Genomic DNA, 13,331 nt, shown 5'->3' with positions numbered 1-13,331 from the left:
CTGGCTACAGATGGGGGCTGGGGAGCAGTGATGAGGGATGCTGGCATGGGGCTGTGCTGGATCTCGCTCCTCTTCCTACAGGGATGAGGCGAGAGGATGGAGAAGGGAAAAAGAAGCTGGTGCAGTTTGTAGGGGACACAAGACCCCTGTGGGACCCCAGCCAAAGGGATCCACTGGGGTACCGGTCCCCCCACACCCTCCTAGCCAACCTGCCCCTCCTCGGGGTCAGCCCCAAGGTGGGTGATGTGGAAACCACGGGGGCAGGATGTGGGGTGTCCCTGCTATGCTCCTGGTGCCTTCATTTACCTGGGAGGACAAAGACCCCTGCAGAGGTAAAGCTGTTTTACCTGCTTTCCGAGCAGTGCCTGTCAGTGGGGTGGGATTGCAACCAGTGCTGGTGGGGCAGAAATGCCTCGATTCTCCCCCCATCTCTCCTCTGGAGGGTGGTGAGAAATAAAGACACAGGGAGATAAAAGCAGAGTAAGTGCTTTGCCCCACTTAATGGCACAGTCAGTGTTTTCCCTTCACAGCAATCCAGTAAGGAAATAGCTAATTATCCGAGACAGGGCAAATCTTCTATTCCTGTCCAAAGAAAAATTAAAAAGCATTTAGCAGTGCATCTCGTCACCTAGCTTATCCTTTCCCCTTTTCTCCCCAAAAACAGCCTGCAGCAGAGAGAGCGCAGGGAGGCACAGCCTGTGGCAATGCCATCTCTCCCGGGGCTGGTGGGAATGGATTTTTGCAGAGAGAAGCCAATTAAGAGCCATCACTCAGGCATCAGCTGCTGTGAAATCAGGAGGCTCATTACCTCTCTTCTCCCCGCAGACGAAAGCACCAGCTCCCTCTTCCACAGCCTGCCGTAGCCACATGTGCAGGAACGCGCTGGCGGGCCGAGCTGTCCCCATGGGGCAGGAGGACAAGTGGTGCCAAGAGGGGACAGAGCAGTAGGGGGGGACACCTTGCTGGGGACAAAGACGATGCTGTCCCCACGGCCCGTGGTGATCCATGGGCCTTGCTGCGATGCCACAGGAGGGGTTGGTTAGTGAAGGTGACACACCAGAGGCTGTTAGCATCACCCTCCACTGCTCATCTGTCTCCCCACTGTCCCCCTCCACATCCCCAGGGTGTCCAGGCACAGGGATGTGTGGGGACCATGTCTCAGCTGTGCTGCTCCTCTGAGCTGACCTCGGTTTTGCTGTAGTTGGTGCCCAGGCTGCGTCTTAGAGGCAAGGGCTTCGCAAGGGAACTGCAGCCGCCCTTTAGAAGGTATATCTTAAAAATGCAATTTAAATATCATCACAAGCCATACTTTGGGGGCTTTGGAGACTTGAGACTAACAAGTGCCAGAAGCGCCTGACTTGTGAGCTCCTAGGCAAGACAGGACCCGTGTCCCCCCACCCCAGATGGGCAGGAGCTCACCTCAGGCCAAGCTCTCCCAAGCAGAGGAGCTGCTGCTGCCTCTCCAGCCTTGCCAGAGAGTGGGATAGGACTGGGACATGGGCTCACGTGTGGCTGGTGGAAGAGCCTCTCTTCTCTCCCCACCCCGCCGCACTCCACTTGGCCGGGATTTTTCTATCTCCTTTTCTCAGCAAGCAAAACAAGCAGCTGCCCAGGCCTTTGGGAAACAGTGCACATGGCCGACTTCTGCTGATGTTTAAAGTGTGCTGCTTAGGTCCCACAGGTGCGGGGCTCCTTTCTGCTGCCAGCCCTCAGCCCTGGTGCCAAAGTCTGCCCAGCACCCTTTCCCCCCACTGTCATTTCTGTTGCCTTGAAGAGGCTGAGCTGCTGGGCTCTCTCCCTGTAAGGCACATCTTCCCCACCACTGCTCCTCTATGAAGCTCCACAGTTCTTCTGGGCTCTTCCAGATTATTCTCTTCCAAAAATGCTGTGGTGTCCTGCAAGTGCTCTAGTGCTGGATGCAGACAGCACAACCCTCCTGCCCCCGTTTCTGCTCAGGAGCTTTTCTGGCTGCAGGGCTGCGCCCAGCTTGTTCCCATCCTGAAGCTTCCCAGCAGAAATCCCCCTGCTCTGCAAGGGCTCCCTCTTTACTTTTGGAGACATGGCACTTAACTGGCTTTTTAACCCATTCAGTGTTTGCTGGCTTCATTTTTAAATCAATCTTGTTGCTTAACCAAAATGTCAGGCAGGATCAAACCCAGTGGCTTGCAGAAGTCGGAGTGCAGTGGGAGTGCTGCCTTCTCCTGGCATGGAGACCTGAGGGACAACCCCATGGGCACGGGGTCCTTCCCGCTCCCTGCCTGACCCTTGCCCAGACCCACGCAGCTGCAGAAGTGCTAGGAACACATAACTTTTTTCTCGAGTCTGAGTTTGGCGGGAGGTGCCCATCCCACCACAGCTTTCCTACCTTCCCCCAGTGCTGCGGTTACTGAAGCAATGGAGGAGGGATGGGAGAGAGGGGCAAAGGAAGAAGGCAGGGAAGGAGAAATGAAATGCAAATAAATGCAATATCTGCCAAAATGCCATCCTCAAAGTAATATATCAAAGTCTAGGTGCAGGCAGTAAATTCTTGACAGTATTAGGCTAGAAAGATGGAAGTTTTTCCTTCCTGAAGTGCTTTCATATGTAACTGTTTTCTCCAAAACTGTGTCATTTTCCAGATGTTGACTGTGCTAAATTAGCATTGCACATCAGATCACTTGTTTTCTAGAAGAGGAAAGGCAGGGAACACTGCATCCAGACCTCGGCCAAACCGCTGGAATGATGCCACACCGACAGTTATCAGGTGGGGGCTGGTTCAAGAAAGCCAGGATGGGTATTAATGGGTTATTAATATTTTAGAAGATCTGTTGGGCTGGAGGGCAAAATCCTTGAGGATCCATATGAGGATTGATCTTCCATATTTTCACTAGCGAGTCGGTATAGGAAGGAGGGGTGCGTTGGTGCCATTTGCCAATGAGACAAAAACGGGAGGGTTCGGAAATACAGAAGAGTAAAGAAACTGGGCAATCTTGAAGGCAGGAGGGATGGAGATGGGATGAAATACAGGGGTTAGCAGCAGGAATTGCTGCAGCAGGCAGGGAGCTCCTCGGCCAGCAGGAACCAGGGAAAGGCCTGAGCCATTGCTCCAGCAGGAAAAAAGCAGATCTGATGTGAAGGTCTACAGGGCAAATTGGTTCAGCAAAAATATTCATGAAGGACAACGGCAAGGCAGCAGTGGGCCACAGCTGGACTCCGGGAGACATTTTCAGTCACAGCATGAGAGATGGGTTTTAATGGGAAGGAGGCAGAGAGGGCTGTAGGAGAACAGGTAGCTGGTCATGGCTGCTGCAACCTGCCAGAGGTAGATGGTTCCTCACAAATACCCTAGGGGCACCAGGAGGAAAAGGACTCTCATTTCAGCAGCTGGGCTGTAGCCTGGACCTATGGAGGGACTTACTCAGGGAACTGATCCCAAAGATAATACGCACCCACAATTTAGGCAGTCCCAACTGGCAGAGACCCACCATGACCCTGCTGCCATCAAGGCTTCGGGGGGAGAAATGTAAGGGCACTTGTAAAACCCCTCAGAGTGATGAGTATTATTTTCCCACCATGCCAAATCCAGGCATCCAGCTAAGAGCGGAAAAATCATCACACGTGGATCTCTTCACCAGGGCTCCTCAAAAATGTCTTGCAAGGGGCTGGTGGAGGATGGGGGAAGAGAGCCCAAGGCCAACACCTGGGAGAGATTCATCCTGCAACCACACCCCAGTGTGAGGCATGCAACACTCCAGTTTGGTAAGAGTCAGGTGTTGGGAAGCAGAAGCCATCCCTCTGTCCTGCAGAGCATCAGGTACTTACCACCACCAAGGCTCCCCCAGGCTCTCCTGATGCCCACGTGCCCCCAACAGCAGCTGGCACCCACCCACCATACTGTGCCATGCCAACAGATACCCCAGCCCTGTCTCTGCTACGGGGCATAGTCTGCTCCAGCCTCAGGACCACCCAAACAGGGCCTGGTTTAGCACCCATGGTCAGAAATCCCCCCTCCCTGCTGCTTCTTCCCTCAGCTCAGCCAAGGGAAATGCTCCAGGGGTCTCACATCAGCCTTCACAGCCGCTGCTGCAGCCACCGCTGCCACTGAAAGCAGCTATCTCCAGCCTCCGGCAGTTTGAAGACACAAGTAATCATTCTGGAGTAATTATCAGCTTACTCCCTTGGAGGAGTTCACTGGTGAGAAGTCGCTGGCAGCCAATTACTCCAATTACTTCCTGACACACAGAGCCTGGGCACCCAGGGCTCTCTGCAGCAGCACAGAGCACTGCTCTGCAGCTCCTGACTCCCCACATGCCTCCCTCCCCAGGGCACCCACTGCCCTGGATCCCCTCCTCAGGGATCACGTGGGGCACACTGGGGTGGATGGGTGGTGGTGAGATCCCACCAGCACCAAGGACAAGGAGCTAAGTGGTTTCTTAAGAGATGCCCAGCTGGCTCAGCACTGCTCTGCCGGGGCGGCCCCACCACACAGCTGGGGCCCTGGGATGCCACAGGACAACCCTGAGCATCCCTTTTTCCTGCAGGTTGGTGCCAAGGAAAGCTCAGCAGGGCTTCCTAGAATAGGTCCCCCTCTGCTTTGAAGGTTGGTGCTGAGTGAAGGCAGACTGCATCTGGGGCAGGACTGGGCTGCAGCCAGCAGTGAGAGGTCCAAGACTTACTGAAGAAAGAAAACCAAGTTATTAGCAAGCAAGGTGTGAGGAGGAAGCATTATTGCATATCAACTCCTAACAAGGTCACTGAAGTTCCTAATCCCCCTGCAAAGGCCTGAGGGTAAAAAAAGACAAGACTCATCCCTGCATTAGATCCAGCCTTGGGGACTGATGTTGTCGGTGCAGGACTCAAGAGGCTCTCCCCTCACATTTGTAGGGTGCTCTGACTCCCCACAGTTTTGTGGGAAATAAGAGCAGGTACTGCAGTTGTCATCCCCCTCCTCAGCAGTCGCTACCAGCTCCAAACCCCCTACAGCTCAGTCCTGCTGGCAGGCACTGCAGGGGAGCTCTCTTTTTGGAGACCCCCAGCAGAGCTTGGGCAGGCAGGGACTCCCACAGCCCTGAACCCCAAGATGCTGGCAGGGCAGAGGTGCAAACGGCTGGTTTCAGCCTCCCAGTATAATACCACCACTTCAGGGCATGACCACTCACTGACAGCCCAGACATTGCCACCACAGCCCTGCCGTCACAGAGCTGTGCCCACTGTGTGTCCCCAGCCTTGCATCCAATCTGGGAGCCAAGTCCTGGTCTTTCACCAGGGAGGGCACAGCCCCTGCCAGGCCTCCAGAGCACCACCAAGCAGATGGTCCCCACCAGGTCCCAGGAAGCAGAAGAGGACCTTCAGAGCAGCAGGGATGGAGGTGAGCACAGGCTCTCCTCACCCACAAGCCAGTTTTAGAAATCAGACAGGGAGGGGAAAGCCTTGCCCAGAAATCACACAAGCGAGAGTGAGAAACCACACCAGACTAGGAGTGGAAAAGTCTTTATTGCTTTGGTTTCTTACAAGTGAGATATATGCATCTAGGCTTGCTGCAAGGAGACACCCACACGTTCAGCTTGCAGCACAGGGGATGCAGGGACACTGGGCACACAAGGTTTGGTCTCCCTGCCTTTTCCCTGGTGCCTGGGAAGAGACACCCTGGGAAAGTAAGGCAGCCGCCAGCTGTGAGAGTAAAGGATTCTGTGAAAGGTTATTGCTGCAAGATCAGAAAGGTCAGGGACAGCTTCTCTGGAGCCTGCAAAGGACACCAGCTCTTAGCTCAGCGCTGCCAGCAGACAGACTCCAGTAGGGACACAAACAAGTCCCCTCCTCTACCAACCCCTGTTCCCTCTAGGTAAGATCAGGGCAGCCAGAGGCAGGCATTAAGAGCCAGAAAGCCCAGGTGGTATTGGTGCTGGCCCCAAGTGAAGCTTTTATTCTCCTTTGCTGGGAAGAGCCCAGATCAAAGCTCCCATAAAGCTGAGCACTACCCAAGCCCCTCCTCACCTGCTGCTGAGCCAGCACTGCTCTGCTCACTGAGGGGATGCTGGGCACCTCCACGCTTGTCCTGCACATCCACATTACCCATTCAAGTGCCTGGGACAGAGAGACCCTCACATCCTGCATCTCAAGAGACCCAGCAGCATCCCATGACGCTGGGACAGTACTTCCTCCCTTGCTCACCCTCTGAGCACGAAGAGAAGACAACCTCCTGGCCCCTCTCCTTTGGGGCAGCTCAGACCAACGCCTTCTCCTTCCACTCCTCCCGTCTCCAGGAATGGGCACCACACAGATGCTCCCATACCTGATTGAACCACACAGAAAAGAAAACCAGAGACTAGGAACAAAACAAAACCAAACCAGAACAAAAGTTAGATCAGGGCCCCAGCCCAGACACCCCAAAGATGCACATCAGCAGAGGAGCTGTGGCCAAGCCAGCTGGCAAACGGTGCTCAGGCATCCACGAGCGTCAGCCCATCATGCAGGGCGCGCTTCCACATGTAATAGGTGGAACGTGCCGTGAGCGGGAAGCGGGCACTGAACTCCTTGTAGGTGGGGAAGGTCTTCGACTCAAAGCGCTGCTGCAGGAACAGCTTGGCCTGTGCCTTGAACTGGGCAGTGGCGATCACATCCATCACGAACATCCGGCTGTTGGCTCTCTCCGACATGGCATAGCCCGAAATGGTGGCATTGTATGGCGTGGCCGGCACTGGCTTATCTAGGTGCTTGGTGACTACCTCCATGTGGCACTGGGGCTTGAGGCCTGGCTCTGCTCTCGAAGGCGCCAAGGAAGCCACCCGGTTCAATGGCCGGCCAGAGCTGGTCCAGGGCACGCGATGCTGCCCAAGGGCCCGGCCACTGCCCTTCCAAAACCAGTAGGCTGTGGAGGAGAGAGATGGGTAGCGCAGGCGGTACTTGCAGAATGGCAGCTGCCATTGCTGGACCTGCCTCCTGGCCACATCTCGCAGCTGCTTTCTCCAGCACAGAGAGGGCTTGAGCTGCAGGAGGCTCCTGGGTGCTGGCTGGTCTCCATTCAGCCTTTTCTTAACAGGCGCACTGCTTGGCTTCAACTGCAGGAATGGCTTTCCTATCGCTAGAGGTTTCTGGTTATCCAAGGGAGACTGAGGGGGTTTGAAGTTGGGGTTTTCCTTGATTGCTTTTCTTCGCCAGTTGTAGTAAGTGGACCTGGAAATGCCAGGGAAGCTGCGCTTGAAGCACCTGTAAGGTACCAGAGTGTTCATGGAAATGCATTTCTCCAGGTAGGATTTGGCTCCTTGCATGAAGATTCCTGTTTGGATGGGGTCTAGGGAAGGGCTTGGGGATCTTAAGCTCCCCCTTGAATTTGCTGGCTCATCCATATCAGCCTTTTTTGGGACATCCCTGTGAAGCTCCTGCAATCCGTGGGCCTCAGCCAGAGCAGAAGCATCACCATTGACCATGCTCTGCATCTCATGCTTCCAGGCATAGTATGTGGATCGGGAAATTTCTGGAAACATTTGTCGGAAGTGCTGGAGGGGGATTATATTGCCCTCCTGAAAGCAGGACTGGAGGAAATGTTTAGCTGCAAACCTGGCAGCTGCTTTCTGCCGGTATTCACGAGACTGACGCTTCCAGCGGTAGAAGGTGCTCTTGGTAATGCTGTACCGGTCACGCAGGTTGGAGTAGGTCAGCTGGGGGTCACTGTTCAGCAGCTCAAGGGTCTTCATGGGCTGGACAGGAGGCTCTGGTGAAGGCATTGTGGGTTCTAGCTCTTCCAGACCAACCACGGCCACAAAGTACTGCGCTTTGAAGACCTGCTGGGAGAGCTGCTGCCCTGACCACATGATGTGGAGCGTGGAGGTTCGTGGGCCACACTTCCTGGGCCGGATGAGCCGATTGAAATAGGGACGGATCTTCAAGTTGCTCATGGGGTAGATGGAATAGATGTTACACTGCAGTACTGAGGCGAGAGCATAGACGTGCCACATGTTGGCAAAGGTGCCAGGAAAACAGGTAGCTTTGATATCAGCATCGAAGATGGCCTCCAGGATAGCCATGGGGAGGCTGGTCATCTCCGGGGTCTCCTCAGTGCAGAGGGAGTAGCGGGCAGCCTGTAGCATCACCTTGGAGTCAATCATGCCATTCAAGTAGTATTGCTTGTGCAGTAGCATCTCCACCACCGTACGCACCTGCAGCTCCATGCTGAAGCTGGAGTTGCCCCAGAGCAGCACACTGGCAGCCTCAAAGAGGCGGTTCCCCTCACCTTTGCAAACCAGAGGCAGCATGTTACTTGGGGCATCCTCAGGATAGAGGCTCCTGGCTACCCGGTCAACCTCCAGCTCCTCTTCAAACTGCCTCCCACAATAGCCAGGTAGGGAGAAAGATGACAGGGTCCTCTCTGCCTCCAGCGCAGCACTGGTGAGGCCCTCCAGACCAAAGCATTCGGTGGCTTCCTGCAGCTCCTGCAGCACAGACTGCACCAACTGGTGCCGCTGGATCATCCTGAAGGATGACAAAAAGAAGTCACTGGAGATAAAGGCAGTACATGCTCCAAACTGCCAGGGGCCTGGCCTCCACATCCAGCTCTTCCCCAAAGGACAGGATGGGGGAAGAGGGTGGAGGAAAGGCCACTGCTCACCCCTCCACCCACACTCCCAAGGACAAAGGAAGAAGCCTGGGTCCCCACAGGCAGATCTGGGACAGGGACACAGGTTCAGATTGCTCTCCAGTGACCTCCTGTGGGCAGCACACATGGCACGCAGCCTCCAGACACTTGTCTAGGTTAAACTAAGGAGTGACTGCATCCATTGGGGTGGGAAGCCAGGTCACCTCCTAGCCCTGCACGCCTGGCTTTGCACCCAGCCTCAGCCCTACACTCATCTCTCCCACCAGTAGCTCCATCTCTTTCATTTTACCACACTGCTACCAGTGCCCAGAGAAAAGAGAGCCTCAAAGGCAAAATATTTGTCATCTCTGCAAGATTATAGGGGTGTGAAGGGTTCAAGCCCAACAGAAGCAGAGGCAAGGAGCTTGCCCCCTCCCTCAGAGCAGGGCACTGCAGCTGCATCCATTGCATGCACCGAAAACTGCTGTCACAGAACCCGGGACAGGAAGAAGAGCAGGAGCCAGCTCAAGCCACGGTTACTGCTGCCTGCACTGACACTAGATGTCACTTGCTGCTCAGCAGACACACACCATCAGCCAAGGAGAAGCCGTAAAAGGAGGCTTCTCCTAGAGAAGCTACCAGGCAGGAGGCAACCCAAAAGTGCAAAGGGAACATGGAGCACTAGGTGGGTAGTTCAGAGGCTGTATGGAGCCCTCTTCCCTGCCTGAGCCTGTCCTTCCTTCCTCCCTCCCTCCACATGCCAGTTCCCACTCAGACAATGCAAAAGGTCAAACCTGCATCCCCCCCTTTGTCAGCTTTTTGACACCTATGTGGCTCTGCCCCCGCCACTCCAGGAGCTTTCATGACAACTGCACAGTCGTTACCCCGTGATCCAGCTCCATCAGTGCAACTCTCTTCAGCACCTTTTCACCACCACCCAGCTCAGATCCTTCACCCCCACCAGCCCAGTCTCTCCCTCTTGAGCCAGTTTTCTCCCAGGGGCCACAACACTTAACTAGGGAACCCAAGCTTGTCCATTTTCTCCCAAGGACCATTCACATGCCACCCCCAACATGTAGGGCATCACTTTGCAGTCTACTCAATTCACATTCCAGCTGGAGCCCACCTTCTCACAACACTTCACAGGTATCACTACACACTCACAGCTCGATGGGGAAACACCAGAGCCAGGCAGGAAAAGCAGCAGCTCTGCAGTAAAGCAGATGTCCTGCCCAACTGCTCCCAGTTCTCAACCTTATCTGCAGCAGGGCTATTATTGCCATAGCACCTACAGCCCCTGGCCATGACCAAACAGCAAACCAAACAAGGTGCCACAGAATCACACTGCCGCATCCCAGCTACTTCACCACAGGGAGTCTCCATGCTGCTGCTGCCCCTTGCCTTTAATCCAGCCACAGCTAGTCACCAAATCAACTCCCTTCCCCTGCTTCAAGCTCCTCCACAGTCTCCTGCACATCAGAGGCCAGGGCTCTCTCTTACAGCTGCTCCCACAGCTGTGGGGCATCAGGTATCAGAGAAAATGCAGGAGAATGCACACAGCTGTGAAACAGGGGAGATAAACTTGTCCTAAAATTCTGGTCCAAGCAAGTACAGGGTTGTCACTTTGGGTCAAATCTGTATTGCTGTTCTCCTGAAAGCTTGTAGAAGTTTATAGAAATTTTGACTAAGCCTGTGGCAAACGTGTGCTCGAGGAGCTGAAGCAAAGGTATCCCTCAGGAAAGCCGCAGGGCTGGCAGAGCCCAAGTCCTCCTTCTCTGTGGCCTGCCAAACCCTTTCAGGGCCAGCCACTTCCCCCGGCAGCAGCCACCACCTCCCCTCTCAGCCCCCACAGCCCAGCCGAGCACTCCCCACCAGCAAAGCCAGGAAAGGCCAAACAAGCTTTTCCCCTGGAGGGGGTGAGGAGCTGACATAGGCTAGGGACCATCAGCAACAATCCTGGTCTTTATGGGCTAGTGGGTGCTTCCCGCCCCCTTATAGCTTGGGGGGGAGAGGGAGGGCAAGAGGGAGAGCTGGAGGCACAGGACTTAATCTTTTTCTTCAGCACTACCCCCACAGCCTCAATGTCACGGCCAGCCCCTGCTGCCCCGAGCAACAGGACCTTGAAAGCAATCTTAAGGCAAAACCCACAGCTGAAACAGCAGAGATGAGCTCCTGGGGCAGGGCGGAGAGGGGCTCGGGTAAACCAGAAGTCAGCCAAGCTGAGGGCTTGGGTTCCTCACCAGATCAAACCCAGCAGCTCTCAACACAGAGGACCTGCTGCAAAGGGAACGTTTTTCCCCCACACACCCCCAGCAAAGCCAGCTGAACACGACAGTCAAGTGCTCCCTAAACTGCCTCAGCACCAAGAGGTAACCAAGGGAGCTTTTCTACTCTGATAAAGGAGGTTTTACCTAACCTGGCCACTTTTGCATTGTAATAGATAAGCAAACACTTGCAGATCACGTTCCCTCACCTAAACTGATGGGCTGGTGGCATCCAGTAGTGCAAGTTCCCCCAGCCAGCCCCAAAACCACTCCAGCCAGCAGGAATCCAGGACACCTCAGCCCCTGCCGCCCTGTCTGCCCCGGGACCGCCGGCACCCTGCAGGAACAGGGGTGTCCATGCACCCAGCTGGGTTAGGTGGCTCACTTCCCAGCCCCAGCTGCAGGCTCAGGCCACCCCAGCGGTAAAGGCTCTCATTTGAGAGGAGGAGGAGGCTTGAACCACCGTAACCAGACAACAGAAGCACAGACGTGGTAGTCGCCAGGAGCTGTCTAGGCTAGAAATATCACCACACCAGAAATCCCAGGGGGTTTCTGGTGGGTGAGCAGCACCGGCAGCCCAGGCAGCAGGAGAAGCCTGCTCCGTCTGCCAACGCCCACGTCTCCACCCAAGCCCAGAAACAGGGCAACGCTCGCCTTGCGAGAGAGAAAAGCCACAGACCCGCCTTAACCTAGGCCAAAGCACTACAGCTAAGCCTGGTTTCAGCCGTCTCTCGGGCAGGGGCACTGACCGCTCGAGTGCGAGCGGTGCCTGACAGCCGCCTCCAGCCCCGTCCACCCGTGAGCGCGCACCCGCGGCAGCCTCCACGGCCGCTCACGCCTCTCCCGAACACGGCGGAGGCAGCTCCGTGCGGCCGCCCCCGGGACGGGGACAGACCTGCGCCCCGGGTGGGAGCACAGCCGGCCGCTCTCCTCGCCCGGGAGACAAAGGGACGAACAGCCCCGGGGCGGGGGAAAGGTCGCCGCTGCCCGGGCAGCCGCCGAGCAGGGACCGAGGGCAGGGCGGGACGGGGCGCCCGCCCGCCGGGGGAAGGTGCCCGCCGCAGCGGAGCAGCCCACGGGGTCAGGGTTAGGGAGGGACGGCGGGAAGCGGCAGCCCCGACGGCGCCCGCCCCGGCTCCACACTCACCTGACTCCGCGGGTCGCACCCCACCCGCGCCCTGGGCCGCCCCGCACCTTTAAGGGCGGCGGCAGGAAGCGGCGCGGACCCGCCGCCGCCGCCGCCCCGGTGCCAGCCCCGCAGTGACCCTCGGGAGCTGGCGGCCGCGTGCGGCGCCGGGCCGGGCCGAGCCGGGCCGGGCCGCCCCTCCCCGCCTGCCCCCTCCCTCCCCGCCCCCGCCAGGAAGCGGGCCATCCCCGCGGCCCCGGCCCAGATGAAAGCGGAGCGGGCCGGGGGTCACTTCCAAAGCTAAAGTGATAATGGCCATTGTCCCGCCGCCGCCGCGCTTAAAGGGCCCGCCGCCTCCCGCCGCCCTGCCCCACTGTGCCCCGGTGCTCCCCGGCACTCTGCAGCCCCACAGCATCCTCCTGCCCCATACCCATCCCGGGCCTGCAGCCCCATGGCGGGCGACTGAGCCCACTGAGGCTGCAGGGTGGGAGGTGGGTGCCTCATGTTCCACGCGGAGCTGGCAGGTCCTGAGTGGGTGTCACTGCAGCCCATGGGGCTGGTACAGCCCGTGTGTGTCTGCCACCTCTCCTCGCTCACTCCTGCCCAGGCCATGGTCCTTCCTCCCGGCTGTTAGCTAGGAGATAGTTACTCTTTCCTCTCCCCTCGCTAAGTGGCACCCGTCCTTCCCCCAGCAAGGCAAGGCTGGTGGGACCCCGAACTCGTAGGGCTGAGGAAGCTCAGCTGTGCTGCCCTTCAAAACCTCGTTTGTCTGTGAGAGGCACCCACATGATGGCAGCCTTTTCCCCGCCCTTGGCTCGGGCAGTCTCCTGGACAGGCTTGCGTCCGCCTGCCCATGCCTGAGCCCTCCACAGAGCAGCCTTCCTCCCTGCTATCTCTGCCCCGCTGCCTCCCCAGCCTAATCTCAGGGCCGAGGTCCCCCTCCTTAACTCCTGCTCGCACAATGGGTTCATCCCGTCCCTCAGGCATCACGTGAGGCTGTGCAAACAGCGTGCACGCCAGGCATCTTGCTCTAGCATTACTAAGCTGCCAACACCAGCTCCACCCCACATCCTCTTCACAAGTCCAGAACCCCTAGAGCTTCCTCCAGGATCTGCCTCATCCCAAGCTACACCACCCCGAAACGGGTCCCCGAGGAGCCCGTCTGCTGTTGGGTGTGAGGGCTAGGTGTGTTTTAATGACAGGGGGCACAGCTTGGTCAACAGGGAAAAGCTGGGCTCTTCACCAACTGGTCTTGGTGCTTCATGTCCCCTGTCTTGTGTAGCTCCAGCTGCAGGCAGCGTCTGGTTTCCTCTCCACAGCCGACCCTTGGGGACCAGCCTGAGACCTCCCGCAACCCCACCACCCAGTGAGGGGCACAAAGTAACTCCCA

At 57.1% G+C, this 13,331-nt stretch overlaps 1 protein-coding gene across 1 annotated transcript; it reads right to left on the bottom strand.

The window, feature by feature from the left end:
• Nucleotides 1–5,857: 5,857 nt before the first annotated feature.
• VRTN (vertebrae development associated) lies at nt 5,858–12,046 on the bottom strand. The gene is made up of 2 exons (XM_054826854.1): nt 11,963–12,046; nt 5,858–8,448 (listed from the first exon to the last, which is right to left on the bottom strand). Exon 2 carries the CDS (start codon nt 8,445–8,447, stop codon nt 6,420–6,422), a length of 2,028 nt encoding a protein of 675 aa, XP_054682829.1. The 5' UTR covers nt 8,448; nt 11,963–12,046; the 3' UTR covers nt 5,858–6,419.
• Nucleotides 12,047–13,331: the final 1,285 nt, after the last annotated feature.

This window comes from Grus americana, chromosome 5 (genome assembly GCF_028858705.1).
Source record: "Grus americana isolate bGruAme1 chromosome 5, bGruAme1.mat, whole genome shotgun sequence".
Lineage (NCBI taxonomy): Eukaryota > Metazoa > Chordata > Aves > Gruiformes > Gruidae > Grus > Grus americana.
The sequence above is the reverse complement of the archived record's forward strand: the minus strand, read 5'-3'. Positions and strand labels throughout refer to the sequence as shown.

Excerpts from the sequence above, each read along its gene's own strand:
- VRTN (XM_054826854.1), bottom strand. The coding sequence starts at position 8,447 with ATGATCCAGCGGCACCAGTTGGTGCAGTCTGTGCTGCAGGAGCTGCAG.